The following is a 10,426-nucleotide window of genomic DNA, read 5'->3' on the forward strand; positions in this document are numbered from 1 at the left end:
TTGTTCTTTTGCTTTTGCTTATTTTCCCTGATAGTTTGCTTCGAAAGTTGCTATTTGTAGCAAGTGCGGCATCTTCTATCCTTAGGCTTTGAGATTGGCTTATATGAATTTGGTGATAGGCTAATATCGGTAAATGAATGTTCCCTATCTAAGATAGGAACTGAATAGTTTAACAGATGCTTAACGTGCTGAGGTTACTCTATGATCATGTTTAAGATGGGTACCGAATTGTCTAACAGATGTTTATCATGATGTGGCCATGTTTTTGTACATGCATTTCTAAAGGAAGAATTGGTCTCTGTTTAATGCAATCGTTGCCCTTTAATGGCAATCAGGTTATTCTGCATTGCAAGAACTAGGCTTTTGGATGTAATATAATTCTTGATGCTTAGTAAATTTGTTTACCAAGCTTTATCTGCTGCTTGTCATCTCATTTCCATTTCACGCGTGAAAAATTTTGATGTTAATAATGTTATTTTTTTGGTTGTTCAAGGAGCCAGCATCTGGCAGAATAAAGTGTTCTATCTGCATGACCTAGCTCGCCTGCTAATCAGTTTTGGTTCATTAGCAGTAAGTTGAAAATGGCCCTCTGCCTGGTATATGATCTTTGTTAGGAAAAAGGAGTAATTCATCATATGATAGTAAGCGTTCGGAATTTGAAACTCAGCAAAAATCTTCAAAAAAGAGGGCATACATGATCAGTTTATGGCTGATTGGCTGTAGATTTTGTGCCTAATAGCCCTAATCTGAATCTTGGGCGGATCGCTGTTGTTGTTTAAATCACTTGACAACTTGTTAGGTATCAAAGTAATCACATGACAGCTTGGTTTAACATAACAGTCTATACTCTATTGATTTGATAGACAAGTTTGCTGGGGAATAAGATTTTCATCAAATAGTATCTGTTTTCAACAAAATGTTGACCTTCTGGAAAGGTAAAATTGAAGATTGGGGGGGGGGGTGGATTATACTCCATTTAGGACACTCTGCTTAAGCAAAAGATTCATTTTTCTACTGTCTTTGCAGTGACATGATGGATTTTATAGTGCAAGTTGCTGTTCTGTTCTAGTAATAAAAGTTTGAATGTATATGTAGAAAGTGAAGTAGTTATGAGGAACTAATGTGCATTAATCTTTAAGAGATGAGAACTGACCATTTTTTGCCAATGATGGAACCCCTCTTTCATTCACCAACTTCCACGTACCTTCATTCTTTTGCTCATTTCTCGTGGCGTTGTATTATTACCAGTCAATGTGGCTAGATATTCTTGCGACTGTGAGAGTGGTGAACCAAGTCACTCTTCAGACCATAGTATTCAACTGTTTTCTTCTTTATCTTTAATTCCTCCAGTGGATGGTTTAAGGGCAAACAAATGCCTAGTATTGGCAGTTTTGGTTGCATTGTCCTCCTTTTATAACAGATACCTGTAATTAAGTGGAGTAGTACTCTGCTTCTTTCTTCTCACCTTCTGATTAACAGAAGTAGAGAGAAAAACTGCAGTTCAGATCAGGCTTTTTTGCACTTTACCTTTGATCATAGTGGCTTTAAACATCACTTTGTTAATGTAATGTGAGTCGTTAAATAGATTTGTGTACTTTGATGATCCAAACCCCAGGGCAGCTGGTTAATTGCTGTCAATTGTCGTGCTATAGAACTTGGACATGATTGAGCTTGGAAGTTGGATTGGGGCTCTGAGAGCCTTTCAAATTGGGTGACTTTTCTTATTCTGAATATTGGGTGACTGATGACTGTAGGATCTTTTTTTCTGTGTGTGTGTGAGATTAACCTGCAGGCAAGATGAAGAGTCCAATAATTAAATTCAAAATAATGAATTCAAAGGTCAACTGAGGGAGCTTTACCAATTAAAGAGCAACATTTAACACTCGAGCCGATGACTAACTTTGCTGATTAAGAAAACTGCACGATTTGTTGCTGATATATTTATTTGTGAAGTCGTCGTCAAAAGTTAGATTAGGTGACTGCACGTCAAACTTAAGTCAAGTCCCATTATTATATAATACTACGATTAAAGCATGGAGGTGCGCATAAAATTATCCTTAAGCTAAGGTGGGGTTCCTCTGAAATGTTTTTTTTATTTTTAATTTTTAATAAGAAAAGTTCTTGATCACTCATTGTGTCAGTTCCGATACCAAAAACGTAAAAGGAATCTTCTTATAAAATCACTTGAAAAAAGTAAAAAAAGAACAGTTAACTCGGAGTTATTGAGAACTTGTTTATCTCTATTACCCGTATGATTGAATACTCCACGTTAATAACAAGTGATAGAAATAAATATTACTCCCTCTGTTCCAATTTATGTGAATCTGTTTTTGGTCTATTACAAAAAGAATGACACCTTTCTAAATTTGGAAATAATTTAGCTTAAATTTCCAATTCTACCTCCAATGAGAAGTTTTTATAACCACACAAATACTCTGGACCCTTTATTGACTTGTTTAGGACCACAAATTCAAAATATTTTTATTTTTTCTTAAACTCCGTGCCCACTTAAATAAGGTCACATAAATTGGAACGGAACGGAGGGATAGTATTAGTAGATAAATGGACCATAATGGTTTGTACAATGCTATAAAGTATAAACCCAAAGAGTTGCACAATATTGTAGTCTGCAGAGGCTGTAGGGCAATCTATACAAATTTAAAAATTACTCCATCAAACCAATATTTTTATCGACAAATGGTCAAATATGTACTTTCGAAAAAAGTTTAAATATACCCCTCATTATACTTTGAGTCCAAATATACCATGCTGTTATACTTTGGGCTCAAATATACCCCTCATTTAACGGAAGGACACATGGGATTGTTTTACTGGCCAATTTTAAATATCTCCTAATTAATTAAAAAGACTCATATCCATACAGGAAGAAAAAGATGGCTTCGTTTTATTATATTCTTTCTCTTGATCACAGCTACCTGCAGTCGCTGGCATTGAGTGAAATACTTCTCCAATTGCCATAGCTTATTTCTTCTTCGTCTTTTTTCTTCCTTTTTTCAACCTGTGAAATACCCAAAAAAAAACTATTTTTGTCCTGTAGTATGGTGATGGGAATTCACATCCAAAAGGCTGAAATACTTTTGGACATCCTCAGCAGGTTACCGGTGAAGTCACTTCTTCGTTTTAAATACAACAACAACAACAACAACCCAGTATAATCCCACTTAGTGGGGTCTGGAGAGGATAGTGTGTACGCAAACCTTACCCCTACCCTAGGGTAGATATACTGTTTCCAAATAGACCCCCGACATCCTTCCCTCCAAGAACTTCTCACCTTGCTCTTGGGGAGACTCGAACTCACAATCTCTCAATTGGAAGTGGGGGTTGCTTACCATCAGAAACCCCTCTCGGTTGGAACTCACAACCTCTCCAAGAACTTCTTCGTTTTAAATGTGTTTCAAAATCTTGGAATACATTGATCTCTGAACCTTATTTTAAGAAAAAACATCTCAATCATGCTAAGCACCAACCCCATTCCCAAAAATTTCTTTTTTCCCAATGGTCCAATAAGGATAAAAAATATTACTTCTATTGTTCTTCTTTAACCTTGGTTGGCGCAACAGTGTTGGGAGGAAAGCTTTGTGTTTATTACACGGACGAAAGAAGTTTTAATTTATGGGTGATAAAAGACTATGGTGTTAAAAGAGAATCTTGGACAAAATTTTATTTATAATGTGAGTGCATAGAACTTAAACTCATCGGAAACAATAATCAATATCCTTGTAGAATCTCAATAATATATATAATCACCAAATCAGCAATAATTTCCTAGTAATGCTTAAGCGGGGGCTTGCGCTTGACAATCCTAAAAGAACCCAACTTTTCCAAAAGGTGCATCACCTTTCTACAAAATGTTTTCTATAAAATTAATTCTTTTGGTAGTATGATCACCGCCCAAATACTCTATAATAATGTGTTTGTTCCTGTCATATTACAGGTCAATTTCCTACATCCAAATTAATCTGATAAAGATCCACGAATATATATATCTACAAAGAGAATGTAGATTTTGCACTACTCAAGGAAGGGTTGTATTCTTGGCACTTAGCAGCAGGGGCGGATTTAGGGGGGCGCAAGGGTGTTCACCCGAACATCCTTTCGCCAAAAAATTACATTGTATATATAAGGCGAAATCTGTTTTTTATCTCTATATATTAAGTTTTGAACACCCTTAACACGATTGCATGTATTTAGTTTAATGGTCAAGGGAGTTCAAAATCTACATAAGGCCATGAGTTCAATTCTCACTAGCTAAAAAAATATTTTTTGAACCCCCTCCGTGGAGATCTTGCCTCCGCCACTGCTTAGCAAATGGCAAGCCGCATTGATCAATTTGAAGTAATAATATTTGTGGAGAAGGAAGACATAATAATTTGATGTACATTACGTCTCCATAACATATTTTTAAGACATTCAAAATAAAGAAATATGCATTACTCGTGAGCATGAAGACATAATATTTCCAAAGAAATCCGTGCTCAAGGGTCAGTACTGGTTGACTATAATATTACTAGCAAGCCAAAAAGCTCTCGGCATATGATAGAGTGCTAGTGCTATTGTGCGCCATATTCACCGGAAAATGCCACGAGGTCAACTTCGGAGATATGCAATAAGTGTGGAATTGAAGTAGTTACCATCGAAGGGTTCAATCAGGAAGTCAGTAGAGGAATTAGATGAGGCAATTACGGTTATAGTTGAGAAAAAACCAATGGAACGGCGGACAGCCCTAACAAAAAGGCTTAAGATCCCGCCGATAATGGAAGCTCAAATCAGTACAATCTGTGCAGAGTAAGAGTGCAACTGTCATAATTGAAGGACCTAAACAACCAGGAGGTGAAAGGGGAATGGAAGATTCTGGAGCTCAGGAAATTGGAGCTACCTGCTCAGCCAGCTGTAGCGACAAAATAGAAGAATCTATTTGCTGAGAACAAGATGGCTACTAGAGTCTAGAGGTATGAATCTACATTACATAGCTCCTACGATTAAGAATGGAGTTAAAGTGGCCAAATTAGACAAAGAGGTGGTTGAGAGAGCTACTGAGCGATGGAAAATGGCTGTAATAGTGTATGTAGTGGGTGAAACTCCTACTATTGCTGCATTTGAAAGATTTGTCACATTCCAATGGAATTTTGTTGCTAACCCTCAGTATACCTTCATAATGATGGGTATTTTGTGGTAAAATTTGTTGCTATGGAGGATGGAGATGATGTGCTGTATTCAGGACCTTATACAATGAATAGCAAACCAGTTGTGGTTAAAATGTGGAATGCTGCTTTTGATTTTGCAAATGAAGTACTGAAGACCATCCCACTATGGATTCAACTTCCTAAGCTGTCACTGAATTGCTGGGAGGATGACTCGCTGAGTAGAATTGGTAGTACATTGAGGAGTTCCTATATATGTTGATGCTTGTACCACTAAGGTTGAACGTATATCATATCCTAGAATTTTGGTCGAGATGGATGTTACTAGACCTCTCCCAAGACAGATCATGGTGGAAGATCCAAACGGAAGGGAATCCGAACTAGAAGTTTGGTATAATTGGATGCCTATGTATTGTAATAAATGCTTGCAACTAGGACATGTGTGCCAGGAACCACAGAAAGAAGCTCTGCCAAAACAAAAGGGGAAAAAACAGAAGCCTCAACAATTCTGGAAGAGAATAGGGCATGAGGAAGGGGGATCAGGGCATACAAAGGGATGTTATTCCACAAACTCAAATACAAGATGAGAAGCAGAAGGAAATTAAAAATGTACAGCCACAGAACTTTTCAAAAAGTCCAAAAATGAATACAGATGGTGAAGGTTGGAAGATGGTTAAGAACAAGTCTGTGTCAAAGGGCTCAAGAAATGTGGAAAAGAACATAGGGGTGAGCACATCAAATGGTTTCAATACCCTTGATCCCTCAAGTTCTCAGGTGCCTGTACAAGTAAGCTTGGGGCCTAGCAGTATGAATAGGTGTGAATTGATGCAGGAGACAGATGATCCTTTTATACCAAGATGAATATAGTATCATGGAATGTTAGAGGCTTGAATAAAGTCTATAAACAAAGAAAAATAAAGCAGTATCTTAGAGACAATAAAGTAGTTTTGATAGCAATAATTGAGCACGAGGTGAAACAACCTATGGCAGGGAAAACTATCCAAAAAATCTCTAGGAATTGAAAGTGGACAGATAATTATGTGGCTAGTAACAGAGGGAGAATATGGATCTTGTGGGATCTTGGAGTACTGGACTTTACCATTCATAGTTGTTCTGAATAGTTAATCACTGGGAAGACTATCATACACCAAAGTCATAAAGAATTCTAGATGACAGCAATATATGATTTGCATACCATTGAACATAGAAAGGCCATGTGGGAAAAGTTGGAACAGTTGCATAATGAGCTACAAGGACCTTGGATTGTTATGGGAGACTACAATGCCATTCAAAGTTTTGAAGATAGGTATAATGATAACCATGTTATGGAGGCAGAAACTAGAGACTTCTCTGAATTTCTAGAGAACGCAGGAATGACAGAACTTAAAACAGTTGGCAGAGAATTTACGTGGACAAACAGTCATATATATAGCAGAATAGACAAAGCTTTAGTTAATGCTAGATGGATGATGAATATGACACAGTTAGAGGTGGTGTTGCAGGATCCTTTCTTCTCTGATCATACCCCTATTTGTGTTTGCTTTGAACATGATCACCAACCTATGCCTAAACCATTCAAGTTATTCAATAACCTAGCTGAGCATAAGGAGTTCCAAAGGCTAGTCAAAGAAACCTGGGAAGTTAACATGCAGATCCCTGCTATGCAAAGAATTTGGATGAAGTTAAAGAGGCTGAAAAAAGGACTGCGCTAGTTAAATGTTTAGGAGTATAGTAGAATTCCTGAAAAGATCCAAGTTATTCGAGAGAAACTACAACAAGTACAATTGGAAATGAAAATTCCTAATCACTCGGAGGGATTGAAGAGCAGTGAAAAAGACCTGAAAGAGAAGCTGGAGAAGTGGATTATGGTAGAGGAAAGTATACTCAAGCAGAAGTCCAGAATTCAGTGGCTAAAGCTTGGTGATTCAAATTTTGCTTTCTTCCATGCTAGTATCAAGAATAGAAATGCCCAAAAGAAAATCACTAGGCTGCTCACTCAGACAGGGATGCATACCCAAAATCAAGAGGAGGTGCAACAGGAAATCATTTAATTCTACAAACAGCTTCTAGGATCAGCAGCAGAGAAAATTTCAACTATTGATCCTAAAGTAATGAAGAGGGGGAATGTGTTGGCAATAGATCAGCAATTGAAGTTAATAGCTCATGTGACTAAGGAACGGATGTACCAGGCTCTCCAAAGTATAGAATATTCCAAAGCTCCAGGGTGTGATGGATATAATGTTGTATCTTTTAAGAAGACATGGGAAATTATAAGTGATGAATTAGTTGAGGCAGTCCAAGAGTTTTTCAGAACAGCTGAGGTTTACAAGCCAATTAATTGCACCACAGTGACTTTGATACCAAAAGTGCAAAATCCATCCAGAATAGCTGAGTTCAGACCAATATCCTGTTGCACCACTATATATAAGATCATTCCAAACTCATCACTAGCAGACTACAAGAGGTAATGGATTATCTAGTAGATGATAGTCAGTCAGCATTTGTTCCTGGAAGGGTAATATCAGATAATATTATACTAAATCATGAACTAGTTAAAGGGTATAACAGGAAGTCTATCTCTCCAAGATGCTGTATGAAGATTGATGTGAGGAAGGCATATGATTCTGTGGAGTGGTGTTTTCTAGAACAGATTTTAATTCAACTGAATTTCCCAGAGATCTTCATTCACTCGGTCATGAAGTGTGTCACTACAGTATCCTATTCCATTTTCATTAATGGGAATCCTATGAAGCCATTCCCAGCAAAGAAAGGACTCAGACAGGGTGACCCTATGCCCCCTTTCCTATTTGTACTAGCCATGGAATATTTCACAAGAGTTCTAAAGGGGCTGAATGAGAATAAGGAGTTCAGGTTCCATCCAAAGTGTGCAAAGTTGAACATAGTATAACTTGGTTTTGCAGATGACCTTCTACTGTTTTGTAGAGGTGATATGGCTTCTATGAAAGTTTTGTATACATGTTTTCAGATGTTCTCAAGAGTGTCAGGTCTGGAGGCAAATGTGGAAAAAAGCAATGTTTACTTTTGGTGGAGTTAACTAGCAATTACAACTTGATATACTTGACCACCTAGGTTTCTTAAAAGGAGAACTTCCTATAAGATACTTAGGGGTGCCTCTTAGCACAAAAAGACTGTCCTCGGCTCAATGTAAACCCCTAATGATAAGATAATAGGCAGGGTTACAAGATGAACATCTAAGCTACTGTCTTATGCAGGGAGACTTCAGCTAATCAAGAGTGTCCTCTTTTCAATCCAAACATTCTGGTCTCAAATATTTACCTTACCAAAGAAGCTGATTCAATTGGTCGAAAGTGTATGCAAAAGATTCTTATGGACATGAGGAGTAGATAATTCAAAAAGGACACTAATTGCGTGGGATAAAATCTGTATTCCAATAGTTGCAGGGGGGCTAAATATCATGGATATTCAAGCTTGGAACAAGGTTGTTATATGCAAACTACTTTGGAATGTTTGTACCAAAAAGGATAAGCTATGGGTGAAGTGGATACATTGCTACTATGGGAGAAGAACCACATTATGGATGAGTCAACCTAAGCAAGCATCTTGGATTGTACAGAAGATCTTAAAAGCAGCAAAATGCCTGGAAGAAGTGGGACTACAAGAGAGGGAATTCATACTGATAAGGAACTTTTCTATTTGAAGAATGTACAGGAAGATTCGAGGTGAGTTCCCTAAATGTTCTTGGAGAAGACTGATATGTGACAACTACGAGGCTCCTAGATGGGTTTATACTGTATCTAAACTTACAAGGGAGATTTCAAACAAGGGATAGAATAGCTAAATGGAGTCAGATTGAAGACTTGACATGCCCACTGTGTGCAAGAGAACCAGAAACAGCTGAGCATCTATTCTTTAAATGTGAAATGACATCACAAATGTGGGAGAGATTATTAGAATGGCAGGGAATCAAAAAGAGAGCTCTGAGCATCTATTCTTTAAATGTGAAATGACATCACAAATGTGGGAGAGATTATTAGAATGGCAGGGAATAAAAAAGAGAGCTCAAGGATGGTCTGAAGAAGTTCAATGGGCAGAGGTTCATGCAAAAGGACAGTCAGCAATTGCCAATATGTACAGACTATGCATGGCAGCGCGTGTCTACCATATATGGATGGAAAGGAATTTAAGGATATTTCAAGGCAAGTCCAGGACAAAGGAGATCATTTTACGATTGATACCACAGGAAGTCCATAGTCAAGAAAATCTGCATAGAAGCTAACTAGGAAGTTGCAAGCTATGAAGTGGTACCCTAGAGATTGAGGATAGCCTAAGTTGTTTTCATTCTTGTACTCAATGATAGAGTCTGATGAGTATAGGACTTGGGGCATGATGTCCAAGTTCCTAGTAAAACAAGTGCTGTAATGTTATATTTGGTTTGTGAAATAAAAATTTACTTACCAAAAAAAAAAATATCACAAGCATCCTGAAATGATTAGAACCTTAATTAAACCCGGTTGCCTTTGTCAGTTAAACAAATCTTATTGATCCATCATCCGACCAAGAAAATATTTCGCACATAAAATGGAAAGGCACAGATGGAAGTGTAAGAAAATAAAAATCGTTGATGCTCAAGAAGCATGGAAACCACAAACAGGAAAGGGCAAAAAACAAAACTTAGGTATTTAAGTAACCCAGTACAAAATTCTCATAAAAGTGAAAATCTTAGCTTAGAGATCTGCCGAAGACTAACATCTCAGTCTAATTACCTGCTTGGATGTTGTTACAAAGTGTAAAAGTTAAAACTGGTAAATAAACTGATGTTTGACTAACGAGGAACACAAGATAAATCCTGAAGGTTCCAATGGATTCTTGCCGGAATAATGACCAAGACATCTAATTTGTATTCAGCGTTTCTTTTTGCTTGCGGACTTTGAAGGGCTCGCGATCAGGTAGACAAATAGAACCACGATTGAGATCACAGAAACCAAGGAGCCATATTTTGCCATCAGCCTCTGTAAACAAGGGAAGATAAAAATGAGGAAATATTTCCACAAAGCGCATCATACTCATAGAAAAACCATACTGCTTTATGAAGAAGGCAACACGTGGGACATGTAAGATACAGAAATTCTAAATTTAACAACACGTCTAACTTAGGGGTGCTCTCAGAGAGATGTCAAATAGGATAAGTTATCAATGCATGTAGTTCTCATTCTCTCTAAATCAGATATGCTTTTTCTATATCAGATAATGATTGATAACCTAGAAACTTGTTGAATTCTCCA

At 37.3% G+C, this 10,426-nt stretch overlaps 1 protein-coding gene across 1 annotated transcript; it reads left to right on the forward strand.

The window, feature by feature from the left end:
• Positions 1 to 6,331: 6,331 nt before the first annotated feature.
• LOC138886461 (uncharacterized) lies at positions 6,332 to 6,874 on the forward strand. Its single transcript, XM_070167572.1, has one exon. The coding sequence runs from the start codon at positions 6,332 to 6,334 to the stop codon at positions 6,872 to 6,874; it is 543 nt and encodes a 180-aa protein (XP_070023673.1).
• The last annotated feature ends 3,552 nt before the right edge of the window (positions 6,875 to 10,426 follow it).

The sequence above is a fragment of the Nicotiana sylvestris genome, chromosome 2 (genome assembly GCF_000393655.2).
Source record: "Nicotiana sylvestris chromosome 2, ASM39365v2, whole genome shotgun sequence".
Lineage (NCBI taxonomy): Eukaryota > Viridiplantae > Streptophyta > Magnoliopsida > Solanales > Solanaceae > Nicotiana > Nicotiana sylvestris.

Excerpts from the sequence above, each read along its gene's own strand:
- LOC138886461 (XM_070167572.1), top strand. The coding sequence starts at position 6,332 with ATGACAGCAATATATGATTTGCATACCATTGAACATAGAAAGGCCATG.